The sequence below is a fragment of the Littorina saxatilis genome, linkage group LG5 (assembly GCF_037325665.1).
Source record: "Littorina saxatilis isolate snail1 linkage group LG5, US_GU_Lsax_2.0, whole genome shotgun sequence".
Classification (NCBI taxonomy): Eukaryota; Metazoa; Mollusca; class Gastropoda; order Littorinimorpha; family Littorinidae; genus Littorina; species Littorina saxatilis.
Genome location: NC_090249.1, coordinates 56,850,556 through 56,869,114, shown reverse-complemented (window position 1 = coordinate 56,869,114; position 18,559 = coordinate 56,850,556). Strand labels below are relative to the sequence as shown.

At 43.5% G+C, this 18,559-nt stretch overlaps 2 protein-coding genes across 3 annotated transcripts in view; one reads left to right on the top strand and one right to left on the bottom strand.

The window, feature by feature from the left end:
* The first annotated feature begins 6,472 nt into the window (after positions 1–6,472).
* On the top strand, positions 6,473–7,405 carry LOC138967818 (uncharacterized). Its single transcript, XM_070340476.1, has one exon. The coding sequence runs from the start codon at positions 6,473–6,475 to the stop codon at positions 7,403–7,405; it is 933 nt and encodes a 310-aa protein (XP_070196577.1).
* Positions 7,406–11,584: 4,179 nt separating this feature from the next.
* The window catches only part of LOC138967485 (uncharacterized), a 47,142-nt gene continuing 40,167 nt past the window's right edge, over positions 11,585–18,559 (bottom strand). Inside the window, exons 11-13 of one of the 2 annotated variants that reach the window (XM_070340042.1) lie at positions 15,646–15,768; positions 14,746–14,880; positions 11,585–14,186 (exon numbers count right to left, since the gene is read on the bottom strand). In XM_070340042.1, the coding sequence (XP_070196143.1) occupies positions 13,750–14,186; positions 14,746–14,880; positions 15,646–15,768 (695 nt within the window). In that variant the 3' untranslated portion in view covers positions 11,585–13,749. Of the gene's footprint in view, positions 14,187–14,745; positions 14,881–15,645; positions 15,769–16,026; positions 16,883–18,559 lie in introns of those variants that run through there. The other variant, XM_070340043.1, reaches the window with a different exon arrangement.

Sequence of the window (18,559 nt, the reverse complement as noted above, 5' to 3'; positions counted from 1 at the left end):
TAAAACTACTGTGGGTAACCACAATTGGTGTAGGGGGTGGTGGTAGAGGGGATTGGACAATAGGAGGGGGAAGGGGTTGAGGGCACCGCTGCTAAATGTGCAGTTTCATTCATATTTTGCCAAACAGAAAGTCCAGTTTTGTGTGCATGCATGCGTGCATGTGTGTGTGTGTGTGTGTGTGTGTGATACATGAGTGCGTGCATGTGTGTGTGTCCCTTACTGAAAATTGCTTCCGCACATTTAGTGTAAGATTCCAGTGCAAGAGATTCCCCCAATTTACCCCAATCCAGAGAAATTGTTACTGCTTGTGACATCCAATTTGAGGCATCAGGCATTACCCTTCCTTTAGTTTGTACTGTACCAATATATTTTAGCATACTGTACATTAGTGTCTTTAAACTGGTTTATTATGCATGATGGCTGAACTACTAATTACTCAAAGTCTGAACTTTTGAACTAGGATGTGTCTAATTTGGTTGAAATGCTCTCTCTTTCAGAGTCATATAAAGTAGCATTAGAGAGAGCGGTTTTCTTTCTGTCTTTGTTTCTGTGATGCTCTTTATTTCTTTGCTTTATTGTGTGTGATTAACTGTCCGTGAACCGGCACGGTTGGCCTAGTGGTAAGGCGTCCGCCCCGTGATCGGGAGGTCGTGGGTTCGAACGGCCCCGGCCGGGTCATACCTAAGACTTTAAAATTGGCAATCTAGTGGCTGCTCCGCCTGGCGACTGGCATTATGGGGTCAGTGCTAGGACTGGTTGGTCCGGTGTCAGAATAATGTGACTGGGTGAGACATGAAGCCTGTGCTGCGACTTCTGTCTTGTGTGTGGCGCACGTTAAATGTCAAAGCAGCACCGCCCTGATATGGCCCTTCGTGGTCGGCTGGGCATTAAGCAAACAAACCAACAAACCAACAAACCAGCAAACAAACAAACCAAACTGTCTGTGAGAAGCGTCGTTTGATTTGGTGTAATTATATAGACAGCGAAGTGGAACTGGTCATTTGTTTGTACATGCATTTATGATATTCAGATTTGTACAGGTGCGTGTGCATTGTTGTTTGTTCTTCCATTTCATTTGTACAAAGATTGGTCATTCTGCGACTTCAATACAGGCAGTCTATTATTCACAAGACTGTGTCACAAAGAATGCTCCTTTTGGTTTATCTCATACCTCGGGTGTTAGGGCCTTCATTTCACCATCTTCTAAACATACCTTTCTAACCAAGAACATTGAAAGGGGAAGTAAGCGCTATAGATATTGACAACAACGGTAAGAGTTACGCTGAGCCAGTCTCTCCTTCGTCTGAGAGAATAACAAGCATTGCAATGAACGACTTTCATCCTCGTCTCTTCATTTCAATGCTACTCTCAGGAGCCAGGAGACTGGTTCCGTGTAACTCTCTGGTAATTTGTCTATCATTAAATTGCTTACTTCCCTTTGTTGTTAAGATCTTGCCATTAGCACTCTGGTTCACTTGCTCATGATTCCAGTCACTGAAGCTCTTTTTGTTATATTTAGTCAAGTTTTGACTAAATATTTTAACATCGAGGGGGAATCGAAACGAGGGTCGTGTACGTGTATGTGCGTGTGTGTGTCTGTGTGTGTGTGTGTAGAGCGATTCAGACTAAACTACTGGACCGATCTTTATGAAATTTGACATGAGAGTTCCTGGGTATGAAATCCCCGAACGTTTTTTTCATTTTTTTGATAAATGTCTTTGAGGGCCCCAAAGGGTTTAAAATCGTGATCGTGATTGGCGTTTTTTGACCTTTCTGTGACCGTGATTGCCAAAATTTCCATTTCTGTGATCGTGATGGGACTTTGCTCGTGATCCGTGATGACCAAAAAATCAAGTCTCGTGATCGTGATCGTCATTTGTTTTCGTGATCGTGATGGGCATTATTGCAAAGCATTTTATTTTCAACGTACATTTTTCACAGCTCTATCACTCAATGATCCTCTATTCGTCAAGGAGCCAATCCCGATTGAAGGGAAGCAACAACACATTCAGAAATATGATTTTGACAGCGATTGCTTCCCTGTAAGAGAACCAATCACACAAAAAAGAGATCGAATCAGAAGACGAATTAAAAAAAGTCTGCCAAACTTCATCCAATGGAAGGGCTTCGTGCTAAAGTTTTGAGTGCATTCAGTAAAATTAGAATTCGAAGATCAAAAATGGCGTGCAGCGGTACTGTCATCGAACTTCTGTTATATTTTGTGGATTCAAGCCAGACCAAAGCAGGCGGCGAGAATGCCTTCCTTGGTGGAAAGGTCAGGCTACGGGTCCGTCTTTCCGAAGACGAAATGTCAAGGTATGTTGATCTATCAGGTCCGGACTAGGTAAGTACTAGGGGGAGGGGTTACAGATGCGAGTCCAGGGGGCAAAGCCCCTTGGTGGGGTTGCCCCCTTAAAGCTGAACGGTTTTTGATGTTTCTGGAGGGAAAGGAAGCCTCTCCTTGAACGAAAAAGGTAAATTCGACAGCAATTTCTCTATGAGATAATAAAGTATTCTTAATCTTATTCTTATTCTTAAGCTGTATAGGCAATGAAGAAGAATTGAGATTGTAAGGACTCATACTTTTCATCACAAAAATCGTTGAAGAAAAATGTCTTTCGAAAGGGGGTGAGAGGTGCGATTTCTCCTCGGATTTCATGATGATCCAGATGCAACCCCCCCCCTTCCTCCCCCACAAAAAAAAGCGTTTGGGAGGTACATGCTTAAGCCAGGGGGGAGGGGGGTTGCGCAACCCCTGTACCCCCCCCCCCTAGTCCGGCCCTGTCTATGTTGCTCTATGACTGTTCTGAATGTAGGCAAAGATCTTGAAATTTGTTCAAGATCTTTGAGTTTGATTGAGATCATTGACATTTTCGACATTGCCACGTCCGGCTGTCACTCGCTCAGTGTGACCTCGACTGGCTCGAGATCTGATCGAGTCTGCGTGTAGCCAAAACCGAAACTAGAAATGTGTTTTTCATCCCAGCAACGTGGACACGCTTGGCATAGATTCTAATTGTCGCTTAATTCTTTGCATTAAGCTTGGATTTATTTTATCGCCTGTAAACTTATCAACAATGGGTTAAATTCAGGAACTATGGCGGGGAGACGTGCCAGTTTCGGTCACTTGATCCTCATGTCAAAGTCGATCAAAGTCATGTTCGTTGGGGATTTTGTTATTATAGACTCTACCATCACACATACATGTACTTTAATTTCAATCCACCCAATACACACAGTTTTTGAGAAAATGGGTTTAAAAGATTTAGCTCTGGAAATGTGAAATTGTGCAAGTATATATTCATGTGTGTGAGTGAGGGTGTGGGAGTTGAATGTGTATGAGTGCAGGGGCGGATTAGGGGGGGGAGGTTACAGGGGTTCCGAAACCCCCCCCCCCCCCCCCCCCCGGCTGTCAAAAAAAGAAAAATAAATAAACACTAACTTTAAAAGAAATAATGAGTGGCTGCTGACACCAGTTGATCATGTTTAAAATCAAGGATAAGCCATAAATTGTTCATAAAAGAGCTAAAACTCTTCAGCTTCTGGGGGGCTAAGCCCCCCAGACCCCCCAACGGGGCCCATGTCCCCCACAAGGGGTCTACCCCTGGACCCCAGGTTGTAACCCCCCCCCACCCCCTCTGGCTTAACTGCTCCCCTTTCTTTCTTTATTTGGTGTTTAACGTCGTTTTCAACCACGAAGGTTATATCGCGACGATGCTCCGCCCCTGGAGTGTATATTCCTGTGAGTGTTTGTATGAGAAAGAGCGAGAGAAAAAACAATGAAAACAACATTCTTGTTACTGATTACAAATCATGAATCGATATGTATTTCTATGTGTGTATGAAAGAGAATTAAAAAAAATAATAAAAAAGTGCAACAGTTGTCACTGTGTTGAATAAACAATAGATCCAGAGGAGCGAATTACTGTGTGGTTGTGTTTGCTTTGACACGTGCTTTCTGTACCTGCAACTTTTACCGTGACCGTGATTTGCCACTGGTGTTCGTGATCGTGAAAACAAAAATCAAGGTAACTGTGATCGTGAAAGCTAAAATTTCCCTTCCCGTGATCGTGATGATACCCCCCCTTTGGGGCCCTCGTCTTTGATGACGTCATATCCGGCTTTTCGTGAAAGTTGAGGCGGCACTGTCACGCCCTCATTTTTCAACCAAATTGGTTGAAATTTTGGTCAAGTAATCTTCGACGAAGCCCGGACTTCGGTATTGCATTTCAGCTTGGTGGCTTAAAAATTAATTAATGACTTTGGTCATTAAAAATCGGAAAATTGTAAAAAAAAATAAAAATTTATAAAACGATCCAAATTTACGTTTATCTTATTCTCCATCATTTGCTGATTCCAAAAACATATAAATATGTTATATTTGGATTAAAAACAAGCTCTGAAAATTAAATATATAAAAATTATCAAAATTAAATTGTCCAAATCAATTTAAAAACACTTTCATCTTATTCCTTGTCGGTTCCTGATTCCAAAAACATATAGATATGATATGTTTGGATTAAAAACACGCTCAGAAAGTTAAAACAAACAGAGGTACAGAAAAGCGTGCTATCCTTCTTAGCGCAACTACTACCCCGCTCTTCTTGTCAATTTCACTGCCTTTGCCATGAGCGGTGGACTGACGATGCTACGAGTATACGGTCTTGCTGAAAAATGGCATTGCGTTCAGTTTCATTCTGTGAGTTCGACAGCTACTTGACTAAATATTGTATTTTCGCCTTACGCGACTTGTTTCATCTTTCCATTGGTCAGCAAGTCCTCTGAACATAGTTAAAGCTCTTAACATTCTGGCAGGTGGAAGCCAGTTCAGTGTCACAGATTCATCTGGGCTGAGCTGCACAAAGCGAAAGTGGGTGCCACCCATCTAGTTGGGAGCCAGCCAGCTGGTTGATTGGTTGAAATTGAGATTTCTTGTGATTTTAACCAATCAGACATCATGGCTGGCTCTCACCCAGTTTGTTGGCACCCACTTTTGCTTCCTGCACCTCAGCCCTCCAGTCTATACAATATTGGTTACAAATAGAACTTTCTGTCACAACAGATTGACCGGTGCTTGTATTTAGGAGCGCACGTTTCATGTGCATTCTAATACTGTGGACCGTGCATGAGACTGATAACAGAACTGGTTGGATAGTCGTAAAAGTGACAAAAAGAAGGGTTACACACTAGCATTCTTTCGGGTCTTATTCTGAATGAAGCATTACACCACGGAGTGAACATTTCACAAGCATCTTGCAACTGTTTATTATTTCAACTTATGCATGTATGCTGTATTACACACACACACGCACGCACACAAAACAAACACACACACACACACAAAGTGAACAAGGTTGACAAATTACCAGGCAGTTCCACAATCAAATCACAATCCAAACTCATCAACAAACAAGTCCTCCTCCACATGCATTCCTATTCTGGCTCAATCTTCTTTTCTTTTCTTTTTTTTATCTTCTTCTTTCAGCAAGTTTCATTACCAATGGGGTACACTGAAAAAAATTAGAATAAAAGACTAACCTTGTATTCCATTGACATGTTTTCCCAAAAGTGACCAGATTTCATAAATTCAAAAGGCTGATATTTCTTTCTTTTCTTTCTTTCTTTATTTTCTTTATTTGGTGTTTAACGTCGTTTTCAACCATTCAAGGTTATATCGCGACGGGGAAAGGGGGGAGATGGGATAGGGGAAAGGGGGGAGATGGGATAGAGCCACTTGTTAATTGTTTCTTGTTCACAAAAGCACTAATCAAAAAATTGCTCCAGGGGCTTGCAACGTAGTACAATATATGACCTTACTGGGAGAATGCAAGTTTCCAGTACAAAGGACTTAACATTTGGCTGATATTTAATTTCAGTTGTCATCAAACTTGAATTCAAACACTGGGAAAAAAAACACCTTTCTGAAATCATCATGTGAATCAAGAACTTACAGGCCATTATCAAAACTGCTTAAATGCAAAACAATGTTGTACACAATGTGTGGACAAAAGGTCAGTTGGACCTGGATTTAAAATATATGTCCAAATGTCCAGGTCAAAACTATCTGACAGTGGACCGGCCAGGGATCAGACCAATGCCTCAGATGAAAAAAGTATGCGTCCATGCCTGCAGACTGAACACCTGGAAACAACACTGAATACTGTCAATACAGTGATACATTCACTGTATACGATCAATACAGTGATACATTCTTTCTTTATTTGGTGTTTGACGTCGTTTTCAACCACGAAGGTTATATCGCCACGGAACAGTGATACATGCACTGTATACGATCAATACAGTGATACATGCAATAGCAGATGACTCGGACGAGAGGACACTGCCTGTGGTCCCCTCATCGCTTATCATGACAAAGGTACCTGTCACTAGCAGATGCCTACCATGTAGGAACAATTTGGCCAGTCTTCAGGGGGTGTTTCTTATCACAGGTACCACAGTACCAATAAACTTCATGCTAGAACAACAAAGGGTTACATCCCAGTCTGCCGCAACCCAGTCTGCCTTGTCTCAGTCTGCCACAACCCAGTCTGCCTTGTCTCAGTCTGCCACAACCAAGTCTGCCTTGTCTCAGTCTGCCGCAACCCAGTCTGCCTTGTCTCAGTCTGCCACAACCCAGTCTGCCTTGTCTCAGTCTGCCACAACCCAGTCTGCCTTGTCTCAGTCTGCCACAACCCAGTCTGCCATGTCTCAGTCTGCCACAACCCAGTCTGCCTTGTCTCAGTCCGCCGCAACCCAGTCTGCCTTGTCTCAGTCCGCCACAACCCAGTCTGCCTTGTCTCAGTCTGCCACAACCCAGTCTGCCTTGTCTCAGTCTGCCACAACCCAGTCTGCCTTGTCTCAGTCTGCCACAACCCAGTCTGCCTTGTCTCAGTCCGCCACAACCCAGTCTGCCTTGTCTCAGTCCGCCACAACCCAGTCTGCCTTGTCTCAGTCCGCCACAACCAAGTCTGCCTTGTCTCAGTCCGCCACAACCCAGTCTGCCTTGTCTCAGTCCGCCACAACCCAGTCTGCCTTGTCTCAGTCCGCCACAACCCAGTCTGCCTTGTCTCAGTCCGCCACAACCCAGTCTGCCTTGTCTCAGTCCGCCACAACCCAGTCTGCCTTGTCTCAGTCCGCCACAACCCAGTCTGCCTTGTCTCAGTCCGCCACAACCAAGTCTGCCTTGTCTCAGTCCGCCACAACCCAGTCTGCCTTGTCTCAGTCTGCCACAACCAAGTCTGCCTTGTCTCAGTCTGCCACAACCCAGTCTGCCTTGTCTCAGTCTGCCACAACCCAGTCTGCCTTGTCTCAGTCTGCCTTGTCTCAGTCTGCCACAACCCAGTCTGCCTTGTCTCAGTCTGCCACAACCCAGTCTGCCTTGTCCCAATGCGGCAGACTTGGATGACACCGAACAAAAGCCGGAAGAAAAATAATCTGGTTTTGATCAAAACAGCTGCCAGAGTGCAAAAAACAACAACAAACTATTCAACTAAGATTACCTAGTGTGTAACTGACTACACTAAAAGAGCTACAGAGAAATGCGTGTTTTGTCCAAAAGGCTTACAGGTACTGTATAAACAAAACGTGATGTTAAAATAATGAGCTGCAAAATCAGCATTCATTTACATATGCATTCAAAGTCACACTAGACATTTCATGAAGTATATGTAGCTGAAAGGAAGACTTGAACCCTTTTAAACGCTTGTCACAAAATGCGAAGATGCTCAAGTGACTAAAAGTGTTCATCACTGTACAAGAAAATGCACATGTATAAAAACACATGTAAATAATGCCTAAGTTCTATTTTGAGCTCCATGAACTGAACACGACTGTAAATGGAAAATTTTAAGAGTAAATTTTCATTTGATTAATATACTTACTCGAATCACATATAGCATTTGACACAGTCTGAGATGCTAGGTACTGAAAACGCTTACCCGTCTAACATTTTTAAAGGGAAGCAACCCCACCACCAAACAAGAAGGGCAAAGCCCATACGACTCACATGCTTGACCTTGACCTTTACATAGCAATGACATCATACACTAAGAACTGCTTTACACATTTTTCCTACCAAAATACATCAAGGTCAAGGTCATCCAAGGTCATGCAACACAAAGCTGTTAATTCAAGATATAGGAAGTACAATGGTGCTTATTGGCTCTTTCTACCATGAGATATGGTCACTTTTAGTGGTTCACTACCTTATTTTGGTCACATTTCATAAGGGTCAAAGTGACCTTGACCTTGATCATATGTGACCAAATGTGTCTCATGATGAAAGCATAACATGTGCCCCACATAATGTTTAAGTTTGAAACAGTTATCTTCCATAGTTCAGGGTCAAGGTCACTTCAAAATATGTATACAATCCAACTTTGAAGAGCTCCTGTGACCTTGACCTTGAAGCAAGGTAAACCAAACTGATATCAAAAGATGGGGCTTACTTTGCCCTATATATCATATATAGGTGAGGTATTCAATCTCAAAAACTTCAGAGAAAATGGGAAAAATGTGAAAAATAGCTGTTTTTTAGACAACATTTATGGCCCCTGCGACCTTGACCTTGAAGCAAGGTCAAGATGCTATGTATGTTTTTTGGGGCCTTGTCATCATACACCATCTTGCCAAATTTGGTACTGATAGACTGAATAGTGTCCAAGAAATATCCAACGTTAAAGTTTTCCGGACGGGCGGACGGACGACTCGGGTGAGTACATAGACTCACTTTTGCTTCGCATGTGAGTCAAAAAGGCTAAAAATAGCCCTGGTAATTTTTTTGTCTTTATTTGGTGTTTAACTTCGTTTTCAACCATTCAAGGTTATATCGCGACGGGGAAAGGGGGGAGAAGGGATAGGGGAAAGGGGGGAGATGGGATAGAGCCACTTGTTAATTGTTTCTTGTTCACAAAAGCACTAATCAACAAATTGCTCCAGGGGCAGCCCTGGTAATGAGCCGGTACCCCGAGAGTTACCTCCCATACGTCACTTCCTCTATCACCACGTGGCAATAATCATACGGCTTTAAAGAAACTAAAAAACCATACACGGGGCAGGTGGGAGGGCATCCACTATGTGATTCGTTTAAGTATATTAATCAAATGAAAATTTACTCTTAAAATGTTCCATTAAATTACATATTTATGCTCCGAATCACATATAGCAGATATCATCAACAAGGCGGTGGGAAAGAAAAATCTAACTCACTCTAAAAACCTTGCCAGGAAGTGGCCCCCTGCCACCATGTCATGAAGGGCCTGGTGGAAAGAAAAAATCTAACTCACTCTAACCCCTTGCCAGGAACTGGCCCGCTGCCAACAAGTCAGGAAGGGACCGGAGAAACGTCCTGATTGACAGCGGAGGAGTCTCTAAGTCAAAACTTGCCAAAGAAAACTTCAGAGAGCCAGTAAGCTGTGCCCAGACCTTCCTCCAATCCCACGGACGAAAAGAGAAAAACGGCACAGGGAGAGACCCGAGCCCTGGATTACATGAACCCGAGCAAAGTAGAGGGAAAAGACAATCTGCCCCCCCCCCCCCACCCTTTTCTCTTGTAAGGAAATGCCAAAACCCGACAAGACCTGTGAGAAGAGGACAGCTCAAGAGAAGAGCGACCAAACTCCACGCAAAAGAAAGAGAGAGACACCTGAGTACGAAGTACCAGAGTCCAACTCGATGATAAAAACTCAAAAAGAGCATAAGCGTTCCTAAAGTTCCAAGAACCATAGAGTACGCAATTCAGTCTGCTTGTAGGTAATTGAAAGAGAATCAAGAACCCAAGACTGAAAACAAGACTAGTAAGCATACACGAAAAACCGTGAAACCAACCAGTCAAAAAGATTCCCGAGACAAAGAGTTCTCAGGAAAAACCTGGAAGATACCTTCGTGGCCAAATCAAGAGTATCCTGAATTTGGACGAAAAACCAGAAAATGTCTGTCCGTCTCTGAGAGACTGAAGGCCAGACACAGAGAACAACGGGCAAACACCTTAGTCATCATTGCCTGTGGTAGAAGGGTGACCGTAAAAGGAAACCCGACCTAACAGAAGTCGTTCTGACTCACCTCATGCTCAGAATGAGGGTGAAGAAAGATTAAACTCCGCAGTCACAGGAACAAGAAAAGCCCTAGTCACACAGCTAAACGCTGAAGACAAAAGCACAGACTAAGGCTGAGAGCCGAGACGCCCATAAAACAGCCATTGTTCCAAATTACCCACTGTACGCAGGTAAAGGAACGAAACAAAAGTTTCGGCTGCCCAAAACAGATGCTGGGCTAAAAGCCCACAGCAAAGACAACGGAACATTAGCTAGCCCTCTGCCACAAGGAGAGGACTAACCAAAAACTGAGAGAGATGGTCAGCCACAAAGGATGATCCCTCAAACTGACATTGCCGAAAACAATGCCCCCTCAGAAAATCTGTATGTCACCTCCGAGGCCAACTCAAGCGTACCTTAAGTTTGGACGAAACATCAGAACAAGTCTGATCGCTAGAGAAAGACAAAGTCAGACTCAGCGAAAGACAAAGAAGGGCAGCATAAGTCAGTCGTTGTTCCTAAAAACCCTGACGTAACCATGACGTCAGTAAGAGAACAACCTCTCCGGCTAGCCGGAAGTGCGACAGAAACAGCAGACTGTGGCTGAAAAGACTGTTACACTGATTGACCAGATGCCAGAATACCCGAAGACCAGCCCTGGAACCAACCAGAAGAGACCTCAGCGGGTGCTCGAGCTGGTGGACCTAACTCGCTGTGTGAAACGCAATAATAGAGCGAGACCAAATCCCTCCGACACCAAACCGCGTGAGCAAGGTGAAGGGAGGATAATAGCATCCGATCTTCCTTCGCCCTTGGCAAGGCTGAACAAAGAATGAAGACGACATCATCATCTTGATCTTCACTGAGTGTGAACAGATCAAGCTAATCGGTCATAGACCGAAAAATTACTGATGAAAGTCTCCTAACGATGCAAGATCTAAACACTGACGTCCTATCTCCTCCGAAGAGACAAGGATGCGTCCTGATACAGACACAACCGAGTCTCTTGTAAACTGAATTACCAGCAGAGGAAGCGATTTCCGGGTCACTAGTAAAGGCGACCCCGGGGAAGCAAAGGACGAAAGCCAGAAGAAGCCTGTGTAGCCAAAACTTAGCTAAGGCTGAGACTGCTCCGTAACTTGCCTTGAGGAACAAGAAACAAGTCGCTTAAGGCGAAAATACAACATTTAGTCAAACTCACAGAATGAAACGGAACGCAACGCAACAAGACCGTATACTCGTAGCATCGTCACTCCACCGCCCGTGGCAAAGGCAATGCCAGTGAAATTGACAAGAAGAGCGGGGTATTCGTTGCGCTGAGAAGGACAGCACGCTTTTCTGTACCTCTCTTCGTTTTAACTTTCTGAGCGTGTTTTTAATCCAAACATATCAGGAACCGACAAGGAATACGATGAAAGTGTTTTTAAATTGATTTCCAAAAAGAAAAATTGATAATAATTTTTATATATTTAATTTTCAGAGCTTGTTGTTAATCCAAATATAACATATTTATATGTTTTTGGAATCAGAAAATGATGAAGAATAAGATGAACGTCAATTTGGATCGTTTTATAAAAAAATATTTTTTTTACAATTTTCAGATTTTTAATGACCAAAGTCATTAATTAATTTTTAAGCCACCAAGCTGAAATACAATACCGAAGTCCAGGCTTCGTCGAACATTACTTGACCAAAATTTCAACCAATTTGGTTGAAAAATGAGGGCGTGACAGTGCCGCCTCAACTTTCACGAAAAGCCGGATATGACGTCATCAAAGACATTTATCAAAAAAATGAAAAAAACGTGTGAGGATATCATACCCAGGAACTCTCATGTCAAATTTCATAAAGATCGGTCAAGTAGTTTAGTCTGAATCGCTCTATACACACACACACACAGACACACACACACATACACCATGACCCTCGTCTCGATTTCCCCCTCTACGTTAAAACATTTACCGTAGTCAAAACTTGACTAAATGTAAAAAGAACAGGAACAGAAGGTATACCACTTCAGGCATGGGATGAAATCGCCCAAAACCCGCTAAAGGTGGTATGCCACAGAAGAGGAATCTTCGAACCGGAAGTAGGAAAACTTTCTTTCTTTATTTGGTGTTTAACGTCGTTTTCAACCACGAAGGTTATATCGCGACGAGGGAAAGGGGGGAGATGGGATAGGGGAAAGGGGGGAGATGGGATAGAGCCACTTGTTAAGTGTTTCTTGTTCACAAAAGCACTAATCAAAAAATTGCTCCAGGGGCTTGCAACGTAGTACAATATATGACCTTACTGGGAGAATGCAAGTTTCCAGTACAAAGGACTTAACATTTCTTACATACTGCTTGACTAAAATCTTTACAAACATTGACTATATTCTATACAAGAAACACTTAACAAGGGTAAAAGGAGAAACAGAACCGTTAGTCGCCTCTTACGACATGCTGGGGAGCATCGGGTAAATTCTTTCTCGTCCCAACCAATATGGGACTCCCCCTAACCCGCGGGGGGTGTCCAAACAGACAGAACATTCAGTAACTAAAAACAGTTCTAGAAGAACAACAACTAACCAAGCTTGCCAACCAAAGAAGTCGGCAAGCACCAGTTAAAGACCAATCTTATCAAAGTCAGCCAAGCTAACTAGCAACAAAAATGGCGACAACGCAAACACAGCTACTGAAAATACAAGTCCAACGGACAAAATATCAGTAACTACAACGGCGAAAAAGTTCGTAAACAAAAAACAAAACAAGAACAAGCTCACCAATCAGGAGCCCGCACGGGAGAAAGACAGGTAAAACGTGGCCGGCAGGTGAAAGATTCACAGCAGACAGCCACGGGAGCGCAAAATTCAGACACCCTCTCTCTAGGATGCTGAAAAGTCGTATGATTATTGCCACGTGGTGATAGAGGAAGTGACGTATGGGAGGTAACTCTCGGGGTACCGGCTCATTACCAGGGCTATTTTTAGCCTTTTTTGGTGATGGGGTTGCTTCCCTTTAAAAATGTAAGACGGGTAAGCGTTTTTAGTACCTAGCATCTCAGACTGTGTCAAATGCTATATGTGATTCGGAGTAAGAATATGTAATTTAATTTTCTTTTAACCCAGCAAATGTTGACAAAACAAGCGACGGATGATTGTACATGCACACACGACCAAACCAGCACACTTGAACGCATGGTCTCTTTCTCATAGCTACTGAGACAAATACATACACACACACACACACATGCATACAGCGATGCACACAATCAGCCAAAGGTCTTTTTCTCATAGGTATTCACAGATATGCTCCGACACACACACTCTTTCCTTCATGTTATCAGTGAGAACCACAATTGACCTACAAAGTCTATCAGCGTAAGCTGCAGAGTCATACCGTTAAACACTTCTTCCGTCGTGATCCTCTTCACGTTATCAGTGAGCACCACAACTGACCAACAAAGTCTCTATCACTAGTATCAGCATAAGCTGCAGAGTCAGACCGTTAAACACTTCTTCCGTCGTGATCCTCTTCACGTTATCAGTGAGCACCACAATTGACCAACAAAGTCTCTATCAGGATAAGCTGCAGATTCAGACCGTTAAACGCTTCTTCCGTCGTGATCCTCTTCACGTTATCAGTGAGCACCACAACTGACCAATAAAGTCTCTATCAGCATAAGCTGCAGCGTCAGACCGTTAAACACTTCTTCCGTCGTGATCCTCTTCACGTTATCAGTGAGCACCACAATTGACCAACAAAGTCTCTATCAGCGTAAGCTGCAGCGTCAGACCGTTAAACACTTCTTCCGTCGTGATCTTCTTCATGTGCCTTCGCAAGCTCTGAGCGTGAAATTTCAACTCCCTCTCTTCGAAGTCTTCCGCTTGTTTCTGCCCTTGCTGCTGCTTCTCTTCCTGTTGCTGCTGTCGTTTCTGCTGCAACCGTCGCTCCTGTTTCTGAACTTGGATGTGAGATGTTAGGAGGAAGGTGAGGAGGGTGAGAAATCTGCGAGATTCCTCCAGCAAAGCAGACAGCTGAGTGCCGCTGCTGGTACTGCTGCCGGGACCGCTGTTGTTGTCCGGAATTGCAGAACTGTCCAGGACTTCTCTGTACATGAAGGACGAAGGGACAGACTCTCTCTCCTGGCTGTCCATGTCCTGAGTAAAAGACTCTGGAAGGAAAGAAATGGAGAGGATGAATTTTACGAAGGCAACATGTAAGGAACTCAAAAGGCGTCTTTGTTGTATGTGCCTTTTGATGTCACACACAAAGTTTTGACAATTGTCTCTGTCCATCCTTGGCTTTAGCATCTGTTTCTAGCATCCCCCCCCCCCCCCACACACACACACACACCTCTCTATCAGCATAAGCTGCAGCATCAGACCGTTAAGCACTGCTTCTGTTGTGATCTTGTTTCTGTCCATCCTTGGCTTTAGCATCTCTCTGTTTCTCCACCCCCTCCCCTCTCCCTTTCAAGATACATGCTTTAAAGAGTAAAAGCAACTTGTTTTTGATTGTTAAAAAGTAGTTTCATAAAAAAACGAAATCAGGGGGAAAAACACCCCCAAAACAACCTACTACCACAGAAATGTGACACAAGATCAAATAGAAACTGAAAACCAACAACAGGAAAAGTCTTTAAATAAAACGTACGCTGATGATTCTGTCTTCAATTTGAAAGCATGTCAAGAGTTTCAAAATTGTGAGAATGAAAAGAGACATCAATTTACCTTGAGAAAGACTGAAATCCAGGGACAGGCTAGCATCCAGACTATCTCTGTTGAGAACTTGGCGCATCTCTTCCGTGGTGGCCACTTCAAGGGGAGTGCAGCCCAGCGTTGTCTTGGCTGTCAGCAGGCTCGAACCTGCAAAATGATAACCAAATATTCATCTGATGTCTTGGCTGTCAGCAGGCTCGAACCTGCAAAATGATAACCACATATTCATCTGATGGCTTGGCTGTCAGCAGGCTCGAACCTGCAAAATGATAACCAAATATTCATCTGATGGCTTGGCTGTCAGCAGGCTCGAACCTGCAAAATGATAACCAAATATTCATCTGATGTCTTGGCTGTCAGCAGGCTCGAACCTGCAAAATGATAACCACATATTCATCTGATGGCTTGGCTGTCAACAGGCTCGAACCTGCAAAATGATAACCAAATATTCATCTGATGGCTTGGCTGTCAGCAGGCTCGAACCTGCAAAATGATAACCAAATATTCATCTGATGGCTTGGCTGTCAGCAGGCTTGAACCTGCAAAATCACAACCACATATGGTATTCAGCAGGCTTGAACCTGCAAAATCACAACCACACTTTCATCTGATGGCTTGGCAAAATTACAACCAAATACTATTTTTACCTTGGGAGGATTTATATACCCACACCCTACTCGGACATGTGTTTGCATAAAATAGACAAGAAGCAATTGACACAGAAATAACCAAACATGTGTACAGACAAAAGAATGTTCACTTACACACACATGCACACACACGCGCACGCACTAAGAGACGATAAAAAATAACCAACCAACCAACCACACACACACTCTCTCTCACTCAATCTCCATCTCACGCATTTCTCAAATCCCCAACCTTTAAGCTGGTGAAGAAGTTTTGACTTACCCCTGTATTTGAGCAGGAGCTTGACGACAGCGATCTGATTGGACATTACGGCATCGTGCAATGCTGTGATTCCCTCCTCATTGGCCAACGTCAGATCCACTTTACGCAGCTTGCCACGCTTACCTGCACAGTGTAACACGCACAATTATTTTTATATTTATTTTTTATTTTTTTAAATCTGGGAACATCCGTGAGGGCGTTGAAAACCATTTATCATCAACACAATTACATGTATTTCTTCCATTTATCATCAACACAATTACATGTATTTCTTCCATTTATCATCAACACAATTACATGTATTTCTTCCATTTATCATCAACACAATTACATGTATTTCTTCCATTTATCATCAACACAATTACATGTATTTCTTCCATTTATCATCAACACAATTACATGTATTTCTTCCAACTCGTAGTGGTGCTCATGCTTGATATAGTCATTGTAGTTTGCCATGAGGACAAAACGGTTGCCAAACAAGTTGTCCCTTTTTTTTCAAACGCAAGAAAAATAATTCAGGTGTTTATGAATGCTTGAGATCCACCACATGCAATGTTCCATTATTGCGCTTGTCACGTTTCACTATATCACTTAAGGTGATTATGAAACGGTTAGTTACTACTAACTAACTAACCACACCACGACCCACTCTCGCAGTCATACAATTAAATAGAGACAACAAAAGTATAAGTTTCAGACGCCTGTTTATGTAAAAACTCGCCACCTCCCTCGAGACTTCACTCAAAATATGTTCTTTTACGTTCACAAAACGTAAAAACCAATGGGCACTGACAAAATGCCAGTTAGAATATAGAAAATTATAGTAACACGCTGATCCCGTGTAAAGATACGAAAATACGACTGTTCTGCTCCAAAAGTGCTAGTTCATGCAGGTGTCACACACCCCACGTCGTCACTACTCGAATATAATCACAGACAGCAAAAAATGACAACGGTGGTCAACGGGGTGCATAAGACATGGTGCACTTAGCTTTCTTTGGCCACTGGGTGGACGGCCTGTAATTAGTCTTTTTAGCCTCCACAACTGCTCCGTTGAATGAAGTGCTGGTTAGCGTGGTGACGAAGCAGGGAACTGTGGAGGCATCAGGCGCCGCACCCAGTCGCTGGTTAGCTGGTTAGCTGGTTAGCCGGTTCGCTGGTTAGGTCCGGTCCCGGTTACCACGTCTGCAGCTAGCAGTGTCCCGCAAAAGGCAGCCAACAGAAGATGGCAAGGCTGCAAACAGAAAGCATCGGTGCACTAAACATGTCAGCTACCCCTCACCCTCCACCTTTAAACATGTCATCTTTACATATCTCATCGAGCACGTGGGCCTGCACAAATGGACTTTTCACAACAACAAAACAGCCGTTTTCCGTCCTTCTCTCCCTATCTGCAAAAACCATATACAGATTAGTATTTTAGCGTCACAGAGAGCAAATTATGCGCTAACCTGGAAAGAACAACAGAGAGTATTTCATTCCACAAACACAGACTCGTCAACAGCGTTAAATAATGATTTATTACCTCAAACAGCCTATGAATGTAGCACTCTCATGGAAGCAAAACCCGCTTCCTCCCTGGAATGGCCTCTGTTCGTCAACAGTGACACAACATCCAACCTCTTGCCGACTACTTTATGCGGTGAAACAGAGTGTTCCCCACACGGCGAAGAGAAATTGACGACTCGTCCTCAGCAAACATGTAACTGTGAGCAGGTGGTATCTCGTTGAAGTTCCAATAGAGCCCTATCTGTGCTAGCAGAAACGGCACGTAGATAGAAGAAAATATCTAGACGTGATGAAAACCATCAAACTCTATGGACGAAAAAACACCGATCCTTCTCCTCTTGCCGCTGATTGTCAAGTGTCCAGTTATCGTGTCTCAGACAGACAACCTTGACAATAACACGTGACTAACCTTGTCACATATCAAGTTCAGCTATCCACAATTCTGCCTCGCCAGCAGAATCACCCCCGAAAAATCCGTGCGGCACAAAACATCCGTGCTCTGCGCTGTCAGCAAAACTCTGCCGTATAGCCCCGACTCACGCACAGGCGCTTTCTGTCGCAATTGACCAAGAGAAGGCACCCCACCGAGTGACACTTTCTTGGTCTATGTCACCAGATCGTGACAGCGCTCAATACTTCTTTGGTTTCTGAACAATCTGCCTATCTCATTTTAGTTATAAATTGCAAACTGCCTATCTCGAGCAGCTGACAGCGGTTTACGCGCGAGATAAAGAGCTGACAGAAACCTTTTCATTCAGCACAACTGCACAAAACCCCGAGAAGCTTTCGCATACCTTCACATTCTCCAAACAAGTCTTAATCAGACCTGGGAACCCCTGTTTTGCACTTTGAGTATTCTCAAACAAACTTGGTGTATTTTCAAAAAAATGAGCGTACTCCACACAGCGTTTGCACATCCATGATTAAAACATGCCTCATGCGCGTCCGTCACACCGTTAATTAAGTTTACCTATACATTTAAAACATTCGCTTTTTTCAATTTTTACTGACAAAAACTGTACCGTATTTGACGGACTACAAGCCGCGACATTAAAAAAAAAATCGCATTGCGGCTTATAAAAAGATGCGGCTAAAACGTTACCAAGTCGCCACGGATTTTCATTTCGCTCGATTAGCGATTACCGGTACTTTATTAGCTCTCTACTCAAGACTCGGCGCTTTTCTCTTTCATTCGCGAATCTTCGTTTGTCAACAAGTCGTCGTGACAAGCGTACAGAGAAACACCGGATGTATCAGGATCTCGCGCGCGCGAGATTTCGTTTTTTTGTGTCTCGCGATAGTTGGAGGAGCGAGAGCCGCCATGTTATGTTTTCGTCTGCTCGAAATGTGCGCAACAGTCGTAAATCATCCCAAAAAAGCTTATTCCGGGCGGGACTACATG

Excerpts from the sequence above, each read along its gene's own strand:
- LOC138967818 (XM_070340476.1), top strand. The coding sequence starts at position 6,473 with ATGCTAGAACAACAAAGGGTTACATCCCAGTCTGCCGCAACCCAGTCT.